This window comes from Primulina tabacum, chromosome 5 (assembly GCF_025594145.1).
Source record: "Primulina tabacum isolate GXHZ01 chromosome 5, ASM2559414v2, whole genome shotgun sequence".
Classification (NCBI taxonomy): domain Eukaryota; kingdom Viridiplantae; phylum Streptophyta; class Magnoliopsida; order Lamiales; family Gesneriaceae; genus Primulina; species Primulina tabacum.
Window position 1 is genome coordinate 2,607,130 of NC_134554.1, and position 21,191 is coordinate 2,628,320.

General features: G+C 35.0%; 4 protein-coding genes across 11 annotated transcripts; 3 read left to right on the top strand and 1 right to left on the bottom strand.

The window, feature by feature from the left end:
* Positions 1-486: 486 nt before the first annotated feature.
* Positions 487-8,784, top strand: LOC142545452 (E3 ubiquitin ligase PARAQUAT TOLERANCE 3-like). Its single transcript, XM_075652644.1, has 15 exons — positions 487-1,439; positions 2,254-2,365; positions 2,696-2,777; positions 2,909-3,078; positions 3,179-3,258; positions 3,560-3,625; positions 3,874-4,030; positions 4,110-4,258; positions 4,429-4,590; positions 4,724-5,029; positions 5,176-5,217; positions 5,947-6,205; positions 6,418-6,543; positions 6,892-6,964; positions 7,937-8,784. The coding sequence occupies exons 1-15, from the start codon at positions 1,274-1,276 to the stop codon at positions 8,585-8,587; spliced, it is 2,601 nt and encodes an 866-aa protein (XP_075508759.1). The 5' UTR covers positions 487-1,273; the 3' UTR covers positions 8,588-8,784.
* Positions 8,785-11,469: 2,685 nt separating this feature from the next.
* LOC142545453 (3-isopropylmalate dehydratase small subunit 1-like) lies at positions 11,470-13,302 on the top strand. Its single transcript, XM_075652645.1, has 2 exons — positions 11,470-12,323; positions 13,106-13,302. The coding sequence occupies exon 1, from the start codon at positions 11,542-11,544 to the stop codon at positions 12,301-12,303; it is 762 nt and encodes a 253-aa protein (XP_075508760.1). The 5' UTR covers positions 11,470-11,541; the 3' UTR covers positions 12,304-12,323; positions 13,106-13,302.
* A 1,065-nt stretch (positions 13,303-14,367) lies between these two features.
* LOC142545454 (GPN-loop GTPase QQT2-like) lies at positions 14,368-17,736 on the top strand. 7 transcript variants are annotated; one of them, XM_075652649.1, is made up of 8 exons: positions 14,368-14,492; positions 14,711-14,809; positions 14,897-14,987; positions 15,081-15,195; positions 15,271-15,497; positions 16,496-16,786; positions 16,946-17,151; positions 17,229-17,736. In XM_075652649.1, exons 3-8 carry the CDS (start codon positions 14,928-14,930, stop codon positions 17,524-17,526), a joined length of 1,197 nt encoding a protein of 398 aa, XP_075508764.1. In that variant the 5' UTR covers positions 14,368-14,492; positions 14,711-14,809; positions 14,897-14,927; the 3' UTR covers positions 17,527-17,736. The 7 variants fall into 7 exon arrangements, with proteins under 7 accessions (XP_075508764.1, XP_075508767.1, XP_075508762.1 ...); XM_075652652.1 differs by having other exon boundaries at positions 15,087-15,195; XM_075652647.1 differs by having other exon boundaries at positions 14,711-14,987.
* A 1,616-nt stretch (positions 17,737-19,352) lies between these two features.
* LOC142544565 (uncharacterized) lies at positions 19,353-20,347 on the bottom strand. 2 transcript variants are annotated; one of them, XM_075651602.1, is made up of 3 exons: positions 20,230-20,347; positions 19,899-20,053; positions 19,353-19,674 (listed from the first exon to the last, which is right to left on the bottom strand). In XM_075651602.1, the coding sequence occupies exons 1-3, from the start codon at positions 20,233-20,235 to the stop codon at positions 19,656-19,658; spliced, it is 180 nt and encodes a 59-aa protein (XP_075507717.1). In that variant the 5' UTR covers positions 20,236-20,347; the 3' UTR covers positions 19,353-19,655. The 2 variants fall into 2 exon arrangements, with proteins under 2 accessions (XP_075507717.1, XP_075507718.1); XM_075651603.1 differs by having other exon boundaries at positions 19,895-20,053.
* Positions 20,348-21,191: the final 844 nt, after the last annotated feature.

Sequence of the window (21,191 nt, forward strand, 5' to 3'; positions counted from 1 at the left end):
CGTTGGGGACTGAATAAGAAATTAGACAAAAACACATGGGACTAAACAAGAATTTTTCCTGGGATTTTGAAATTAAAATGTCATTGACACCCACGTAACCTATTTTCGGACATTTAGTATTATTTTTGCCCAAACGTTTTTGAGACTGAATCAAGAACCCGATAATATTTTTGGAACTTGAACTGAGAATTTTCTCCACTTTTGACCTACCTTCGTATGTAAAAAGTTAATAGCTTCTTAAAAAATTGTTAATAGGGAATTATATTTTTTATTTTTGAAAAGAAAATATTTTTCATGAAACATTATAATTTTAATATATTTATTTTCAATTATATGCAAAATAAAATTTGGAGGCATGTAAATACTAAAATCTAAATACATGTGGCCAAATATATGAAGAATTGCGTGATCCGAACTCCGACGACCCGATTGTGGAACGGGACCCGACCCGGATAAGAATCGCAAAAAATCTATATCATTCGGGCCCGAGGGCTTACGCATCATAGTACTCGCACAACAATCGAAACAGACAACTGTGTCCGCGTAGAAACTAGAAACCCTAATCCTCTTCATTTCACGTAAACCACGGACGCGAAGTTTCGATTTGTCCTATCATCTTTCGATTTTTCAATAATCGAAGACGTTGTTTCATGCGCAAATTTCTGAAAAGTTGCAGAGAAGGATTAATCAACACTAGTGTTGCTCCGTCGTCCTTCCAACAATTTTCTGTCGAGTGTGTGCTGCCTTCCGTCTACGATTCGTTCGTGAATTCAAGTTTTGTCTCTACGCAGCTACGGTTTTTTGGTTTCTTATTCGTTTATTGGCTTCGAAAGTTTCACTCGAAGAGAATAAATTATCGGCGATTCGATTCAACGTTGTCGGGAGGATTTTGTCCGTGATTTCATCTGATCTACCAGATCTGTCCATTTCTACATTACTGGTTGATTTTCTTTCGATTCCGAATTCGAATGTCAATTTTCTCAATTGAAGATTGAAGCGGATTTTCGATCTGGAAGTTTTGTAATTGTAAAAGATTTGAAGGATATTGGATTTGCGTCAGCTGAGTTATTAGTCCGTTCGATTGTTTTTCTTGAGAGTTGCAACAAATTGAGAGGAAAAGAAAGAGAGAATAGTTTCTTGATCATCGATTGTACACCTCTGTTTTTCTTTTCAATTAAATGGCAGGTTTTTTATTTTTTATCCTTTGATATCGCTCGCGGTGCTTCTCTTGTGGAGATACAGGAAAAAAATTCAAAGAAAAGATTGAAAAAACATGGCAGTTTACTATAAATTTAAAAGTGCGAAAGATTATGATTCAGTTGCCATCGATGGCAACTTTATATCGGTTGGGCACTTGAAAGAAAAAATATTTGAATTAAAGCATTTGGGAAGGGGTACTGATTTTGACCTTGTTGTCACCAACGCTCAGACTAACGAAGGTTGGTTTTGGTTCTCTGCGAATTTTTTCAGAAATTCAATTTTTAAATATAAAATGGTTTGTAGTCACATTTTAAAGCTTGTTGTTCATTTCTTGGTAGACATATTTTATTTGTATTTGTGATAGCATTTGTGTGTTGAAGGGAAAAGTCTGAGGAATCAGAAGGTTGTTTTGAATTTATTCGGTCCTTAATCTCATTAACTTTATTATAGGTGATTTTCCCGAAATCTAACTGGTTTGAAACTGATGTGAACTTTCATTTACATAATGTGTTCGACTGATGTGGTGTGTGTGCAATTTTATATTGTGGTTCTGTATTTGTAGCCAGAGTTATGTACTTGGTCTGTTCCATACATTTGATTGACCTTGGATGTATCCCTAGTTACTTGTCTGCTTATAGCTCCTTGTATATCTACAAAACGTGGACACAGGCTTGGATATTTCATCCACGATTTATGTAGGTGCTTTCAATTTACAATCTGCTTTTTGAGAAACCCTTCGATAAGGGTGTTCATAAAATGTAAGATTCCATTCCACTAATTTTCCCAATCATTGGGTGAGAGCCTAGGTATAACCGAACTGTATAATTTTCTTCAGTTTGGTCAGATTTGAAGTTGCTTGCGATGCGAGCATCAACTCTTACTTCTTGGTTTATCAAGATCATTACTCAAGAATGGGTTATTATGATCTTAGATGGGCAAATAACAATTGGTAGTGGCTTTCTGTGGGGCTTTATGGATGTTTTTCTTTGGTCGTATATATGTTCTTTTTTAACGTTTATACAATTTTCATTGTTGTGTAATTTGCGGTTTCAGAGTATCTTGATGAAGGAACGTTAATCCCAAAAAATACTTCAGTTTTGATTCGCCGAGTTCCTGGACGACCTAGGAATCCCATAATTACTGCACCTGTTGCTGAGCAAGAAGAGTATTGTCTTAATCCTTAATTTTGTTCATTTAGTTTACTTATTAATCCCCAAGAACTAAGCAAATAAAGCATTTTAGTTTTGTATCAAAGATTGATGTTAAGTCAGATGAGAAGAACAAAATGTCTGCTGAAAAGTTGGTGTGGGTTTAGCTTTGCACTCTTGTTCACAGATCACCAATTTTTTGTTGTGTGGGACCTATTGAAGTTCTGTGATTTAACAGTGATGGATAACACAATGAACATGCTCCAAAACAATGATCAAATAATATACATTGACATCATTGAAAGATATTCTTATTGCTTATTTAAGTTTTCTAATAACTATTGTAGGGTAAAGGTGGAAAATTATTCTGATGATCTTCAAACTGTTAAAATTAACTTGGGTGGAGCAGCTCAATCTTCCATGAAATATGTGAGCTTCCTTTGTTAATCCTGCATTATTTTATCACCTTTTTTTAAGGACTGTAAAATTGGATGTGGTACAAATTCTTTTGTCAGTTTAGTATCTAAACATGGCAAATGTTCAACTCTTGGTCCTTGTAGGCTGAAGATTTAGAATGGGATGAGTTTGGAAATGATCTTTATGCTATTCCTGAAACTGTTCCGGTCCAGTTGAACAATACAGTTCAAAATCATCCTCCACCTGTTAGCAAAGAGGACGAGGATAGTAAAATCAAGGCTTTAATTGACACTCCAGCCTTAGATTGGCAGCGGTGAGATGTCTTATGGTGTTATCATTGTGCTTTGTTGTTTGATATTTATGGTTTTTGTTTTGTAGTTAATGTTTTGAACTTTCTTGTTTTAATCATTCAGTCAACCTGCTGATGGCTTTGGTCCTGGTAGAGGCTTTGGACGAGGCATGGGTGGAAGAATGATGGGTGGACGTGGTTTTGGTGATTTATTTATCCTTTACCAAATCTCTTGAAATTGTCTTGGGCAAAGTGTTTTTCTTTATTATATCTTATTTTGTTTCTCTAATCTAGGTTATAAACTTGTATCTGTATTGATAAATGCATTTGTCTGTTTTTAGAAATGTTAAGTTTGAGTAAGAGCATATCTATTACTGGCTTTTGTAGAGATGACCTGAACATACTTTTTCTGTTTTCTGAGAATCCAGTTCTCTAATATTGAATTTTTCCAGGTGTTTTATTGTCCAAATTTGCCTTTTAAATACTGATTGTTTCTATCATTCAGGACGAGGTGGATTGGAGAAGAAAATACCACCACAGGGCTACATATGTCACAGATGCAAGGTGCCCGGTATGTTCTGCAACTGAAATGGTTGATTATATTTCTAGCAATGATCTAATTAGCATATTAGAAATATAAATAAACTAACTGGTGACTTGGCTTTTATTAGGAGAAGGGGTATTTTATAGTCTTGTTTTCTTGTTCAGGTCATTTCATTCAGCACTGCCCAACAAATGGCTAGAAATATAAATAAACTAACTGGTGACTTGGCTTTTATTAGGAGAAGGGGTATTTTATAGTCTTGTTTTCTTGTTCAGGTCATTTCATTCAGCACTGCCCAACAAATGGCGATCCCAATTATGACATAAAAAGGGTCAAGCCTCCAACTGGAATTCCAAAATCCATGTTGATGGCTACTCCAGATGGCTCTTATGCATTACCGAGTGGGGCAGTTGCTGTATTAAAGCCAAATGAGTAATGCTTTCCTTACAATTGCCTTTGTACTGTTGATTGTTTTCAGTCAGTGGTATTTCCTTACAGGTTACTTTTACAGGGCTGCTTTTGAGAAACAGATTGAGGGAATGCCATCCTTACGAACTGTTGGTGATTTTCCACCAGAACTGCACTGCCCTCTTTGTAAAGAAGTAATGAAAGATGCTGTCCTTACGAGCAAATGTTGTTTTAAGAGCTTTTGCGATAAATGTAAGCTTGCAGTTTGTCTTGAGCATTGTTACGGCAGATAATTATTATTTTGAGGAATTTGAACGTCTTGTTTTGTGGTGATGACTCATTGGGAGGTGGAGTGTTTTGATGGAAGGCATAGTGGAGATCCTTAATTTTTCTGGTTTAATCTTTCTGATGCTTTTTATTAGGTATAAGAGAACATATCATTTCGAAATCATCGTGCATCTGTGGGGCCACAAATATTCTTGCTGATGATCTTCTACCCAACAAGACTCTCAGGGATACCATTAATCGCATTTTGGAAGCCAATAATAGCAGTGCTGAAGATGGTAGTGCATTTCAAATCCAAGGTTTGAGTCATGATGAATTTATTTTAATTTACATTTTATTTCCCTAAAGCTTAATGTATTGTTTATTTACACAGAAGTGTACATTTTAAGTTTTCTCAACTCACCGCCTCTTCAATAACTGTGTGTGGTGTAGATATGGAGTCACGCAATCCACATGCTAAGGTTCCTTCCCCCACTCAGTCTGCTGCCTCCAAAGGTGAGCAGGTGCCCGCACCACAACCTCCAAAGGAAGAATCTTCAAAGATTGTAGAACTTGTAGAAGACAAAGCTGTCAATGCTCCGTCCTCTACCCAGATTCAAGAGAAAGGGAAAAGTCTAAAAGTGCCAGATGTTTCTGAAGCTACCCATGATTCAAAAAGTGTTAAAGAAACAGCAATACCAGCAAATACTCAATTGGCTGATGAAGAGGTGCAGCAGAGGCTACTCTCAATAGATGCAGGTAATGGAGAAAATGGCTTATTACATACACGTACTTAAATCAAATGTTCTGAGGCAGGGCTCTCTATCTCATCGTTCTTCAGTAGATATCACAGCTTCAGTACAAAGGTTGGAGTCTGATATGAAAATATTACTTCTGTTTAACAGGAAAAAAGAAGAAAAAGAAGAAAATCCAAATGCCTCATAGCGGTATAGTCTTGTTATTTGCAGTTATATTTACTTGTCAGCTACTGTATACCTCTTCTTGATGGAATATTTTTTTTCAAAATTTAGTTTAAAAAAAAATTCCTTACAAAATATAGCATTTTTAGTTTTGGATATCAATGCATGGAAGTGTTCATCAAGTTGAGCAAGCTGGGCTTTATTAGGTTTGCAATCAACTTGAATTTTACTGAGGTTGTGTTCTCTAAGTATCTTATTACAAAGATTCTTGTACTTGAAGATCGACCTTATTTGACAGAATGTACAAGCTTGGAACCAAGTCCAATTTAAGCTTCATCTCATGTTTCTATCTTGCAATTCAGTTTATTCATTGCTGTGCTTGAAGCTAGAAGCTTATATTGCTGAAGGCTAATTTTCTTTGTACAATTTTTTGGGCGTTTACGAACTTGTTGAGTGAATTATGCTGGTCAATCTTCATTAATGTCTTATTTAAATTATGATCATGTGTAAAGCTGCATAATTTGGGTTCCGTAGTGATTTTATTTTTAAGGAAAGTCTAATATTTTCGTGAGATACCTGAGTTCACATTCACTTGGATTGAGATTTGTGCATTAAAAGTATACTCAAATTTGTGTTGGATCGAAGTTGTGTTAACTTTGCAACTTGCAAAAGCATTTAGCTGCGGTGAGAAGTTCCAATGTAATCTGAGCTCATTGATAGGCATGCTAATTGTCTTAAAATTTTGTTGTTCTGCAGCTGCTGAGATGCAATGGAGAACCGCCCAGGACCACCTTGCACCTGATAATTACATGATGCCTTTGGGTCCATCCGCATTTAATCCTTATTGGAATGGTATTCAGCCTGGATTCGATGGATTTGTGCCCCCATATGCCGGTCCTATGCCTTACATGGGATATGGGTTTGGACCTATGGATATGGCATTTGGAGGTGTCTTTCCCCAGGACCCATTTGGAGGAGGACCAGGTTGTATGTTACCGTATGCCCCTCCTCAGATGTAAGTATACTTGGTTTATGATTTTTGTAAAAATTACTCCCATCAAATTTATACTTGTCCCACTTAAAGATTCTTAAGTTTTGATTTCGTTTCTGGAATTCAATTGAAAATGTCAGGTGTTCTCTTATTTTCTTAATTGCAGTTTGCCGACCACTCGTTTTATTGTCATTAGATATGATGTCTTACGTAGTCAATACTTCTATGCATTTCAGGGATCTTGCGGAGCTTGCAATGGGATTTAATGCTGGGCCACCCCCACCCGCCATGAGCAGAGAAGAATTTGAAGCTCGAAAAGCCAATTTGAAGAGGAAACGCGAAGTGGAGCGTCACAGGGACATGTTAGTAGAACAGCCCTTTCCTGTGTGTCTAATTCCTTTTTAACTAAATGAATCTTATTTACATGGTTCAAGCATCAGTTCGACTATTATTTTGTTAGCAGGAGATGCCTAAAAGTTAAAACTCTGATTACCTGATGAAATACTTTTGTCATGTTGGTTGTGAATGTAATGGTCTCGCCCATGCCTCTCTTGATGAAATTAATAAAATGATTAAAAGAAGGAGCTGAATGAGCTTTTATATCAGATTCGAGTACTCCATCCTTTTTGATAACTCAAAAAAGGAAATCGTTGCTTTGCTACATGTAATTTTTACTTTCTTAAAGAGGTTTTAATGTTCCTTTTCTACAGGGAGTTGTCTAAAGATCGGGAATATGGAAGAGAAGCAAGCTCAGTCGATCTACCTAATATGAGACCCAAATCTGTATGCATCTTTATCAGCCTGCTGTTATTAGTTTATTATTTTTGTGCGAATGATGCAGGTACATTTTATGGTCAACCATATAGTTTTTCAGAAATCATGCTGTCGAGAATAACAGTGAATTTCGAAAGAGAATTTTCAGTTTCTCATTTCCCGATAGACTTACCTCCAAAGGAACATGGCCGATTAAAATTATTTCCCATTTCATTTAATTGTTTGTGTAATAGACTATTGCCTTCAATGTTGTTGCAAGTGATCTTGAAGTTTTTGCATGGGTACTGTAGATATAATCTTCATGGGCGATGCTTTCTTCTCTTCTTTTTTTGGGTTTGAAATATTTACCTCTTTTGGGTTTGTCCCCCGATCCCAGCCAGTCTGCTAGTTTCTTTTACAAAAGTTTCCATTGTAACGAGGTGCCACATCCTGTTTTTCCAATAATTTGTTCCCAAAATTGTGTTCCATGCATATGGATGTTTTGGTACAAAAAAGTGGTTCTTTCTGTATGCATATGGATGATTTTTCATTGAAGAGCTCCGACGTATTGGTCGGATTTGAAAGTTTACCTGCTTGGTCAAAGTTATTCTTCTTTGAAATCTATAAAAAAAATTAAAAAAAAAAAAAACTGCGTCCGATGAACCAATTGACTTAACAGAATTTTGTTTTAAAACCTCGTTCACTAGGTATTGTTATTTTTCATAACTAAAAGTTTTTTTGTGAATCACGAGAAACTTATGTTGGATGAGAGTATATATTAAATCTTAATCATATTAAGAATCCATTAAGAAAATGAAAATTTGAAAATGGATTTGACGTGCTAGACATCTTGGGTAAAGATGAAAACAACAAACGCCGTTGCCCTACGCTGTTAGACGGTAGAAATATGGATCTTGAATTTTGCCCCGTTTGATCGTTTCCACTTAGTTGGGCTTCGTTTTTATTTTGAGACAACTGTTTAACGTTTGTTAACTGGTGCAGAAGTCTATTCCCTCTGCATCTAGCCCAGATCGTCCTTCCCACCGCCATCGGTCTGAGAGGCATTCCCCTGATCCCAACTCCCGTGATCCCCCTGAGGTACCCCGTCCATTGTCCAAGAGGAAGCCAGACGAACACAGGAGCCAAGATTATCATGATGATGACCATCGAAGACTCCGTGACCACCACCACCGCAGCAGCTACCAACGCCCATCGGAGTCCCCACCAGTTGCCCGGCCTCAACCCCCCTCGATGGCTGACAAGCATCATAAGGCTAGTGTCTTCTCTCGTATCAGTTTCCCAGCTGAGGACACCTCAGTTCCGAAGAAAAGGAAACTTCCTTCCTCTTCTGCCTCCCCAGCAACAGGTCCTTCCAGTCACCGCCAGCTGGCTCCTTCTTCAAATGGATACCATGAAGAACACCATAAAATTGTGTCTGGGTCAAGAAAAAGTAGTCATGCCATTGCTGGATACCGTGAAGAACATCATGATAGCAGTGATGAAGAAAGGCATTTCAAAAGGCGGCCATCACGGTACACATCATCGTCCCCGCCCGCTGATGCCATGGAGGTGGAGGAGCACCACCACTCCAGAGGGTCCAGAGATAGGAATCGTGACAGGGATCAGGGTGGAGGCTACAGCAAGCATAGATAGCCGGATGATGAAAACGTGCGCTAATGCGGACACTGGAATTGAAAACGCTGGAGAGAGATGGTTGTTTATAGGTGTTTTTGGGAGCTTTCGTGACCTTGGTAGCTGTGTGTTCGCTTTTTATTGTACTTGTAATAATGAACCATGTCATGCTACTTTCTGCTCCAATTATAAATGAAATTAGAGACTTTTTTTTTTTTTGGAAAATAGAAATTAGCCTCTTTTATTTTCTCAATTACACTTCCAATCTATCAATTAATTTTCCTTACTTTTTTATATATAAAATAGCAAAATTTTAATATTTGTTTTGTTTTTTATTTGACTAATTCTCGGGTATCATTTGAAAGACCCCAATAAAATATTATTCAACAGGGAGTCACCATTTCGGCACGATGTTCCCCTTTGATCGACTTCTAAAATCGTTGACTTTTAAGTTTTAACCCTTTAAATGTTGCCCGAAAACCTTTAATTTAGTTGTAAATATTATTAGTTCTCAAGCATATTCACTCAACTCTTGTTGATTAAGTTGACTTTTTACGTGTGTGATCATAATCTTTGTACGATATATATCTGTGGCGTGAATTAATTGCTACAAAAATTCCCGAATTTTACTCGATGATAAAAGGTATGAACGTATAATACGCGTAATAAAAAAAAATTATAGATATAAGTAATTGATCACTTTTTATATGTTGTTTGGTGTGTGAGTTAATTGTGGTACCAAACATTACTTAATTAGTATAAGTACAAATTAATTTAGTTGTAAATTGGCGTATATTACTTTATATATTATACCAATTTTAGTTGTATTTAACTTTGGAAAAAAATATGATAGATCTACTATGTATAATTCTCGTAATAAAATTATTATAATTAGTATTAACATAAAGTTTGATAACAACGTGCAAGTGTACAAGCATGTATGTCAACTATTTTACAGATGCAAACTCTTTTAAATTCATTTGTTAATTCATAATTTTTTTGAATCTCAATTCCTGGACAAGTATAATTCTCATGGGAATCGATGCTTTCAAGATTTTATGCTCAAGTCTTAAGGATGAAAACAAATTTTTTTATAGAAAAATATAGGCAAACGACAAATGGAAACTTCCAAATTTTGAAATTGGGAAAACTTGGAATAAGATAGAATCTTCCTATACATCGAATCTTTAGTTTATGTCTATGTAATTTGTTTTGCTAAACTTCTTAATGTTAAGTTATATAATTCATTACCAATACATTTTCTAAAGATAGAAATAAATAATAAGTGGTGATCATAATTATAAAGATTTAACGAAGAAAATATGTGGCTTATTAATATTATTATATTTTTTTAAAAAGTAACAACATTCGATATCTTTGAAATCATAAGTGAAAGAAGGCGAAATCTCAAAAACCCTGCTCAATATCAAGATTTGATAACTAGCTTGATAAGCATTCACGATGAGACAGGTAAGCTTCACTATCTGATGACGAAATTGTGGACAACTGTATTTTTGCAATGCTCGCGGGGCACGACACAACCTCGACCCTTCTCACGTTCTTGATCAAGCTTTTAGCCGAGGATTCATCAATCTACAACAACATTCTCGAAGGTAGACGTGCTGTGTTTTTTTTTTTTTTTTTTTTTTTTTTTTTTTTTACAGACAAATTAGTTTCATATGTCTAAAGTTTGGACAAAAATATGTTTGTTCCGATCCTACATAAAATTTCTGGCTCCTCTTCCATCGATGCAGAAACGAGAGGAGATCGCGAGGGGCAAGGCAAGCACGGAGTTTCTAACGTGGGACGATTTAGCGAGGATGAAATATATATGGAGAGTGGCCACAGAAAAATTGAGGATGAATCCGCCAGTGTTTTTTTCATTTCGGAAGGTCCTCCAAGATTTTAATATGAAGGGTACCTGATTCCCAAAAGTTTGCAGGTACCAAAATTATATCACCCTTTGGGATTGAAATCACTTGAATCTATATTTTATTACCATATTTGCATTAATGTGATTCAAGCGGCACCCTTTATAAAATTTAAAGCTCTTTTGCCAGCTATCTAAACGATATCTTTTTCACTGCCCTTCTTGCAAGTGCTATTTAACCTCTCTTAACTATCATTGTAATGAATAAGTTATTATGAATTTGTGGTCATTGGTTAAAAAAATTCAGGAAAAATTACAATTTGATCTCATATATTTTGCAATTTTGGTACTCGATATTCTTAAACTTCACTGCGAGTACACTATATTCTTTTTTTTTTTTTTGGTGCAAAAAGTCTTTTTCTTCTATTATGGTGTTGTCAACAATATCGCGTACAATTATCATGTCAATATTTTTAATTAAAAAATTGAAATATATATGATTAAATCTCAATATTTACAACGTAGATAAAAAAAATTTTAAATATATAAACATACATAGAAAAATTAGTCTAAAATGCAAACCCTCGATATCATGCCTCCTACTCCATTTCCATGTTCAATTGATAGAAGAGATAATCATGTTGGATACACTGTTATAAGATATGTTTCTACTCATGGTTTAAGTTTCTTAATTGGGAATTTTTAAGATGCAAAATTTCTGTTTTTCTTCTCATTCATTTTTGAATAATATTTAATTTAATATAAAATTGTATTATATATATATTCTAAGATGAAAATTATTTAATAATATTTAATTTAATGTAAAATTATATATATTTTAAAAAAAAAACTTGTGTAAGACGGTTTCACAGGTCGTATTTTGTGAGACGGATCTTTTATTGGATCATCCATGAAAAAATATTACTTTTATGCTAAAAGTATTACTTTTATTGTGAATATCGATAAGATTGATCTGTTTCACAGATATAGATTCGTAAGACCGTCTTACAAAAGACCTAGTCATATATACACACACAAACATACACGCATAGCCGCCATAAATCGCTCCGAGCACCACTTCCCTTCCCTACATCCAACAGAAGAAATGGCCGCCGCCGCTTCAGCTTTTGCAAATCCTTCCACTTGCAAACCAATTCGAGACTCTTCTTCGATCTCTCTCTACGCTTTATCCTCCCTCAAATTCCCCTTCTCCGCCCCAAATTTTGCTATGAGACCCCTTAAAACCCCTGCCAATCTCCCCAAATTCGTTACCGCCGCCACTCCCTCCGGCTCCGCTGCCACAAGAGCGGCCACATCATTTCATGGCCTCTGCTATGTCACTGGAGACAACATTGATACTGACCAAATCATCCCCGCCGAGTACCTAACCCTCGTCCCTTCAAAACCGGATGAGTACGAAAAACTAGGTTCCTATGCCTTGATCGGGTTACCTTCCTCCTTTGAAACCCGATTCATTGAACCCGGGGAGATGAAATCCAAGTACTCCATTGTGATTGGCGGCGAAAACTTTGGTTGTGGCTCTTCCCGGGAGCATGCCCCCGTGGCCCTCGGCGCCGCAGGTGTTTCCGCTGTGGTGGCTGAGTCGTATGCGAGGATTTTCTTTAGGAATTCAGTTTCAACAGGGGAGGTTTATCCATTGGAGTCGGAGGCGAGGTTGTGTGTTGAGTGTCGGACCGGAGATGTTCTTACCATTGAGCTTGGAGAAAGTGAAAGCAAACTAATTAATCATACCACTGGGAAAGATTATAAGTTGAAGCCCATTGGTGATGCTGGACCAGTGATCGAAGCTGGTGGGATTTTCGCTTATGCTAGACAAACTGGGATGATTTCTTCGCGGAATGCCTAAGGCTGGCTGTACTTTAGAAGGTAACTGCTAATATGATTTGATCTGCACATGTTTACTAGCTCGGTGTTCTTCTTGACATTAACATAGATGTGGGTGTGTGTGTGCTCGTATTGTTTAGATACCAAAAGTTACTTCATTTTAACATATATATTCAGTTAGCTTTTTCCTCTCTTGAATATGGATGTGAGATGCAATTGTCAACAAGCAATTGGGTGTTGCGAACTAGTGCCGTCTACTGGTTTTATATGGTCTTTTGATTGCTAGATGTGGTGTTGTCATTGTTCATAACTTTCATTTGCACGCCATGATTAGATTGATTACAAGTTATGGATTTGAGGTAATTCAGGTGATGTTTGTGGTGTATATGACCGCTGTGGGTTTTTTCTTGCGATCATCTGTACCAATGTCATTCAAAAATATCATTGTTGTTCGTTTTTAAATCTTTTGACCATTATTAAATATAGTTCAACTTTTATAGCCTTTCAGAAACTTGGTTTGCTTGTCATGCCTAGGGTCAGATATTGTCACAGGTGAATCCAAGTTAACAGAATTCTTGTGCAGGGGCATAGACTTCATGCTTATAATCACGAAATCTTGTTTGTGTATATGCTTTATGTCAATGAACTCTAGATGGTATTAGACGTTTGAAACAACTTAACTCATTGTGTAAAAGTGGATGCTGTACTTGTACCTGATATAAATATGTAGATTCGTGATGGCCCAACGGGTGATACTTGGATTTAAATGTTGGAAGATCTTATGAGTTTAGGAGTGCCCTGATGTGTTAGATGTTTTCATGTAGGTTTCTTAATGTCTCTGGCTTTGCAGTATACCCGAAGGATCGGTTATGTTTTTTATGTATTAAGTTGGAGCAGAGTAATGTATTACTTGTGTATTGGAAGCAAGTTATCTTGATGATGTAGTTTACGAAGTTCGAACTTTGGTGTGCTAAGTTGAAGTACTGTTCTCTTTTAATAAAGAATCGGGAAATGGCTGCAATCTCTGTACTTAGCTCTGAATTATTCAAGTGCTCTACTGATCACTATGCGATGAGTTTTTGGCTCAAAAAATAATAATTTAAATCATGTCTTCATCCTTGATTATGTTGTTAGTTTCTGTTTAGATTACCGAAATTTATTTACTCCGTGGTTGCTCGTTTATACTGATTCAATTAAATCATTGCTATCGATAAATAATCATATATTATTTTAATCAATTATCAATTATTTTGTCAATGGTGTTCTGATGCTAATTTTCAATTAAATAATTGCTGAGTAAGCATAAGATTCAATTTTTTATTCATTTTTTTAAATAAAACATCTTATTTTTATGTTTATATTCCCCCAAGTAAAAATTGGATACAAACCAAAATAATCAATTTTAATGTATTCGATTTAATAGTATAACATTTAAAAATATTTTTAGAATTATTATCATTATCATCTATTAAGCAGTCGAATGGGCGTATTCTGTTTGATTTCGCTTGTTTATATATATATATAAACTGAGTAAACCAATCTATCAATAAGCTTCATTTTTTATATATATTCAGACTTTAATAGTTTTTAATAGAAAATATATTGTTTAAATTTTTCCTATGAAAATAGGATTAGCTCGGATAAAAACCAAAATAATTGATATCAATTTGGTTCGATTTGTTGGCTTTATATGGAAAACTTTGGCTGGTTTTGTTTTATTTTAAGAAAGAAAAGAATGTTATTTAAAAAATTGAATATAAATATATCAAATTTTATACAAAAACTCGATTTATTTGATTTAACAAATATTTTATAAAAATAATCAGATTGAATAAACTGATTTATATGATTTTAAAAAGGGAAAATCGGAATTTTTAATTAATCGAACTTAATTTTCAAAATTAACTTGGTATTGCAAGTCATTTCGGTAATTTTGTAGCAATTATCTTTATGTTTTAGTTTTGTTAATTTTAAATTTTTTAACAATATAACATCAATTTATTTCATATATGATATTATGATTTATTGTTATTCATTTTATCAATATAATTAGTTTTTCTATTTAAATAAAAAAAAAACTAAGAAATCGAAACAAAACCAAGGGGCATGCCCTTGTGTTTATTTTAGGGTTGCTGTCATTGCTCCAGTCAACACAACGGACCTTCTACACCATTTCTTCGCTTGGCACCCTCGTCACAGGATTTTCTAGAGGTGATATTTTAGCGGAACTCAGTTTATCTTAGAAAAATTCCCTCTTGAAAAAAATTGAAAATGATGCTGTTGATAATGATTTTGATTTTTCTCTTTTTTTAGGGGGAGGGTTAAATTTTGTTATATTTAGCTTTAGCATGTTCTTGTTTTTTTTTTTTTGAGCACCACTATCCGCAGCGTGGAAAATGTCATCAGGGATGTCGAAATTGATGTTTCAGGTGGTCATTTTCGGAGCTGAGTTGTGGTTTCGGACTAGGAAGAAAATATTGAAGATTGGACTCTTGGATTCTTAATTATTTGTTTACAGTGGGATTTTGGTTGTTCCTGAAACTACTGCATGTGTTACTCTTAGATGTTTTTGTTTCTTTATTTTTAATGGTTATATGATGTAATTGATAATGTAGCTCGAGGATTTACACTTGTTCATCTCACGGGATGGATATAGACTCGAAAGAACCGGAGGCAACTTCATCTGGGATTCAAGGCAATAATGAGGTACACTATGTTTACGATTTTTCCAATGGATTTTCTGAATTCTGTGCATATCATCAATATCATGCATGCCATTAATTCCTTCTTTATTTGAAGTCTAAGAGTACAGAGAATGATTATGTTTTCAAGACAATGGGGCGGTTAAATATTGGAGAATCATCCACTTGCTTTAAGAGAAAGCCAGTTATCATAATAGTTGTGGGAATGGCAGGTAATGTTATCTTATAGTACTTTATTCTCGTTTTATTGTATTATGTAGATTCATGGAAAGGTTTATTATGTTCAGGAAGTGGAAAGACTACTTTTCTTCACCGGCTAATTTGTCATACAATGGCATCAAACATTCGGGGTTATGTTATGAATCTTGATCCCGCTGTCCTGACACTTCCCTATGGTGCAAATATTGATATAAGAGACACTGTCCGATACAAGGAGGTCATGAAGCAGTACAATCTTGGACCAAATGGTGGAATTTTGACCTCTCTAAACTTATTCTCAACGAAGTTTGATGAGGTGGGTTACTTTTTGGAATGTTCAAGATATTTTTTTTGGTGAACCTTGCTCATATAGTTTTCAGAGTGTTTCTGCTTATTCATTACATTCCTACTGTTGTATTTGTGACTGGCATTATAGGAAAAAATCAGCGCAACGAAAGCGGTTTTAGTCTGCATTTTGCAGATGATATGTACCAGTAAAGGATTTTGTTCACTAGGTTGTTGTTTCCCTTGTTGAGTCGTGGATCTTCAATTTTTTTCTCATGCTTGTTATAAAGACCCAATACTGTTTGTCTCATAATAGATTTTAGATCTTAGCCATTTCGACCTTTAAATGTCATTGACTTCACCATTGTTCAAGAAAGTCTGACTATGTATTCTTTATAATTTGAATTGAATGCATTGGCTCTTTAACTAGATACTTTGTTCCTCATTGCAGAAAATATGGAGAAGAGATGATCTTTCATAACAATGTTTTCATTTCATATTTTTCAGTAGATATGTTATTCTACATTAAAATAAAAATCTTTTTAGCAATGTCTTCTGTAGGAAAAGACGCTTGTTGCAGTACTTATGTTTGACTTTTGCACTGGAAAATTAAGGATGATAACTAAAATGTGTACCTAGGATGCTGAAACTTTTTTTTTCTTGTGTGTTTCAACATTGATTGTTATAATTTCATAAGTCGAGCTGAAAAGAAAGTTAATTTTAGATGAGTTGAATGACTCAAGCCTAATCAAGAATCTTGGAGTTCGCAGCAAGCTTAGAAACTGAGTGAAGTCATTCTTGATGAATTTTCTTGTCCTTGAGAATGACCAACTCATGCTGGAGGATCTTGCCATTGCTTTGCCACCAAATTGGTTATTCACCGATCATCAACTCTGTGAATTTCCCATGCTTATCTTAATGATAGTTTCAATGTGTTTTTCAACATTCTGATTTCATTTTCTATATTTATTTTATCCAAAAAGAGGAAATGGTTATCCTTTTGTTGATATATAAGCTTTTCAATCCTAGGTTATTTCAATGGTCGAGAAACGAGCAGATCAGCTTGACTATGTCCTTGTTGACACTCCTGGCCAAATTGAAATTTTCACTTGGTCTGCATCTGGAGCTATTATTACCGAAGCTTTTGCATCAACATTTCCCACAGTAATTGCTTATGTTGTGGATACACCACGTTCAGCTAGCCCTGCTACCTTCATGAGCAATATGTTGTATGCTTGTAGCATCCTCTACAAGACAAGGTTGCCTCTGGTATTGGCATTTAATAAGACAGACGTCGCACAACACCAGTTTGCTTTGGAGGTATAATTATTTTATTTCCTCTTCTTTATGAAGGTTGACTTTTCAGTTCTCTTACTTGATCATATTCTTCAATTTTCTTTACCACCCTATGCAAGTCACTGTGTACCATTTTCTGTTTTGGTTTGAATATGCGTCACTTTTCCTTCTATACATGTGCAGTGGATGAAAGATTTCGAGGTGTTTCATGCAGCTCTAGATTCAGATCACTCTTATACATCAACCCTTACTCGTAGCCTCTCCCTCGCATTGGAGGAGTTTTACAAAAATCTTAGATCTGTCGGAATTTCTGCAGTCACTGGTTCTGGGATGGATGCATTCTTTGCCGCCGTTGAAGCTAGTGCAGAGGAATACATGGAAACATACAAGTACACACTTCAACTAACCTTTGCATAGATATAATTATAAAATGATTTCATTTTGTTAATCTCGGCTCTTTTTGAAGGACTGATCTTGACAAGAGGCTGGCAGAAAAGAAACGGTTGGAGGAAGAACGTAGAAAAGAAAACATGGATAAGCTCAAGAAAGATATGGAGAAGTCACAAGGAAAAACTGTGGTATTGAGCACCGGTTTAAAGGATAAAGCAGTCACTAGTACAAGCATGGACTTAGATGAAGAGGACGAGGAGGAGGAAAAGGATGATGATTTTGAGAGGTTCAGCGAAGATTATGGCTCTGATGTTGTGGACGAGGATGAAGATGAAGAAGTGTCAAAATTTTCTTTTGGAGGTGGCAGCTTTTAAACTGTTGAACTATTTTGTGTTAACGATGAAAAAGACAGTAGCTTGGAGCAGTTCTTGATTTCTGTACATGTAAACTGATCAAGTGCCGAGTTGCATGGGCTGAGCCATTTGCTTGAGAAAAATAGAATGTCTCTGGCTTTTTGTACTTTAATTTAATGTACCGAATTTTTGTTGCAATTCATCTTTTTCCCCCTTTTTTAGTAGAAAGAAGCTCTTTACTTTGATCTCTACGCACTTAAAATTTCATTGAAGGTACCCGTCAATTATGTTTTTTTGTATTTTGGGCTCAATCGAAATTTCTCTAAGTTTGTAATTTCGAACCTCCACGAACGTTAGGGGCCCCTTGCGTATTTTAGGACTGTAATACCTAGTTTTTGCATGGTAGGAATCATTCCTCGGAATATTACAGGTTTAATTAGTTGAATACTGTTTTCTAAAAAGGGTATCGATGTCGTTGACAGATTGCTGTTGCGTTTGTCCGTGCTAATTACGGATTTAAAAATAATAATTATGGTTTTTTTTTTCAGAAACTATAGAAGGAACTATATGCTCCGCATTAATTACATTGTTTGTTGTTATCACTCAGGCTGACAGGCATTCCAAAGCAATTTAGATATGCTACTACCACGTTCGTTAACAAGGCAAGTCCACAAGGTTTTGCCTCGACTGATAGTCTCATTATTTACTGAGGTTAATGAACAAGTGCGCGATTTGACATTCGCTGACAGGAATTGTTCGTCGGAATATCATCCATTTTCTTATTCTACATAAATATCCTAAAATTAATGTGGCATGAAAGTGAGAAAATGGTAATGTCTGTCATCACTTCGGAGAGACGCCTGCATGTTTTGAATGTGAATCTACAACTTCTTGTACAGCACTAGACTGGCTAGAGGATATATTGATCCACAACAATATTTTGTGCCACTTAGTTTTGTTTCCACATAACAACGAAAATGCCTTCGGTTTTACCAACAAAAATTGGAATTCTTGGTATAATGCAATAAAAATTTGAATCCTTAGAGAAGCATAAGCTCTGCTAAACTAAGCACTGTTTTTCTGTTTCCTTTTATAAGCCCAAAACTAGGACTCAATCATCCAAAAGAAGCCCTAACACCAATAGCAATAGCATTCAACCTAAACTAAATAGCAAATTTTGTTAAAGAATAGAACAGCCAACAGCTGATGAACCAATCAAAATAAAACACAGAAAATAAAAGAATAAATGTAGAAGTTGCGTGCCAAGCAAGATCATACAATACTTTGTAAATCCGATTCACAACAGAAAGAAAGACCAACTTTTGGCAACTGAATACAATACTCATCTGAAATACAAGAGCCCTTCAAAACTTTTTGTTAGTTGAACGAGTGAATGCAGAGTAGAATCTCAGGCAACTCCTCAGTGTTGGCCCAATTTTTCAACTCGACAAATGTCATAATGTAATTCCACGTAATTTCAAGCATAGTTTTCTTGATTCTTAATAATGTGTCACAGCATGCTTCCAGTCGACAACTATGATCATTAGCTGTCACGAGAAAAATTATTCGCTGATATACTAAAATGAGAAAGAAAGGGCTTTACTGGTCTAAATTTAATCTAGAAAATCAAAGATTGTTCAAAGTTCAAATCAAAGGATTCTAGCATTCAGTTCATGAATCATCGTGGCTAGAGATTTCATAACCGGATAGAAGAATCCCTTTCATGCAACATTCACCCACTTCTTTCAGCACCTAAAACTCACAAGCATATGAATCAAGCCATAAACAATCCATCACTTCTCACATTTAAAGAAAAGAATTTCCTAGTGTGTGCTTTGATTCAACACAAAGTTCAAAGGTCAAATTTTGCATGAAAAGATGCACCAAAATCTGTTCTTTCACACGAAAAGCATATGCCATTAACACAAACGTTACAGACGAATGGAAATCGGCTTTAATTCACTATCAATAACAAGAAGAACATCAATTCTGTAGCCAATAAATCACCCTGAAAACTACAGCTCCATGTTGTAAATTACGTAGATGGCTATGAGAATGTGCCATCCGCAGATATCCCGTGATGTTGTTTCTTCTTTCGTACGGAAAATAACACATGGATTAAACTCTGATATTGGGCATCCATAACACCGCTATATCAAAACTTTGTTCCTGCAAAAGCACGACAATTTTTAAGTTCAACTCATTTTGTATATACTCTATTTCTACACAACTGCTTAAAGAACTAATACAAAAAATAGACACAGCCCACAGTCAAGAAGCAAAAAAATCCTTCAACACGAATCATTAAACTTTGCTATCAACTACAATTCGCAAAACCAAAAAATAATAATAATAATAACAATTGGATCGAAATATGAGAAAGGCACACCTACGTCTGTTTGGAGTAAGAAGAGGAAGAAGGAGCCCGTTTATTGCGAAACATCATGTAGCCCAGAGGCAACACCACACCCAGCATCATTATCGCTGATCCAATCAAATACCTCAATATGCTAGGAGGTTCAACCTCCATCATCACAGCTCTGCTTAACTGGATCCAGAATACTGAATAATCAGCTCATCAATTCAAAAAAGAAAAACCCATTTCAATTAAACAGTTAATAGCATAAAAATTAAATCGCCCATAAATTGTGAAGCTTTATCGGTGAATTTGATTTCTTGATGCGCCAAAATGCAAAGAAAGAGATAGAAAGATGAGAGACTCACAGCCATTTTTGCAGTCTAATTCGTTGATCTGGGAACAGAAGCGGAGAGTGTCTTCGTAAGGAGACGCAGGGTGTGTGAAATGGAGGTCCAACAACGAGCTATTATTTAATAAAATGACCCATATACCCTGGACCAGAGGTTTTCCAATGATTGTCAAATTTTAATTATATTCCCATCACAAAAATTTATTTCTTGGAATATATTCCAAGTCCAAATTCCAAATTTAAAATAAAATTAATATACACTACTAATATCATTGATAAAATCCTTTTTAATAACCAATTTTTGGTTAAATCTTTTTTATAATTTCAACATTGTCTTCTATCACAATTTAATTCAAATTTAAAATGGTAGAAAATATAAACCAGAAGATACGTCAAAAATCACCTATAAGAACTCCCCAACATTTAGACCCATCCTTTATTTTGAGTTTTAACATCAACTATTAAAAAACTTTATCGCAAAAAGAAAAAAAAAAACAATGTAAAATTATTAAAATTATTCTTATGTAGCATGCGATATGTGTCATATTAAATTTTTTGTGTTTGATAATTTTTGTGTAAAATATATATTATTTATTAAAATATGATACTTTATAAATTAGTGGTCAGATAAAATTTACTGAAGTAGTTTAAACGTTTAGATAAATTAGAGAAAAAATGATAAAAAAAAATATATAGATGTACAAAATTACTAATAAAAATGCACCAACAAAGTTAAATAAAAAATATCATAAATAGTAAAATTGTAAAGAAACTTGTGTATCATATTGACAAATCAAAATTAGTTAGTATAAAGTGTTCAGATTTAACAATACAGTATAAACAAAGCGTATCGTGCACATAACATGCGTTTGCGTATGAGTTAGAAATAAAAAAAATATATAATCGAATGTTTTTAGTTATTTTTCAAAATGAATATGAAATTTGTGAAAGAGTTATCTCGAAAGATAATATTGATTT

Bases quoted from the DNA above. Each gene is read 5' to 3' on its own strand.
- LOC142545453 (XM_075652645.1), top strand. From the start codon at position 11,542: ATGGCCGCCGCCGCTTCAGCTTTTGCAAATCCTTCCACTTGCAAACCA.
- LOC142545454 (XM_075652647.1), top strand. From the start codon at position 14,928: ATGGATATAGACTCGAAAGAACCGGAGGCAACTTCATCTGGGATTCAA. The intron at 15,498-16,495 runs GTGGGTTACTTT...TTTCAATCCTAG, and splicing joins TCTCAACGAAGTTTGATGAG to GTTATTTCAATGGTCGAGAA. The intron at 16,787-16,945 runs GTATAATTATTT...ATACATGTGCAG, and splicing joins AACACCAGTTTGCTTTGGAG to TGGATGAAAGATTTCGAGGT.
- LOC142545452 (XM_075652644.1), top strand. From the start codon at position 1,274: ATGGCAGTTTACTATAAATTTAAAAGTGCGAAAGATTATGATTCAGTT. The intron at 5,030-5,175 runs GTAATGGAGAAA...TCTGTTTAACAG, and splicing joins GCTACTCTCAATAGATGCAG to GAAAAAAGAAGAAAAAGAAG. The intron at 6,965-7,936 runs GTATGCATCTTT...TAACTGGTGCAG, and splicing joins CTAATATGAGACCCAAATCT to AAGTCTATTCCCTCTGCATC.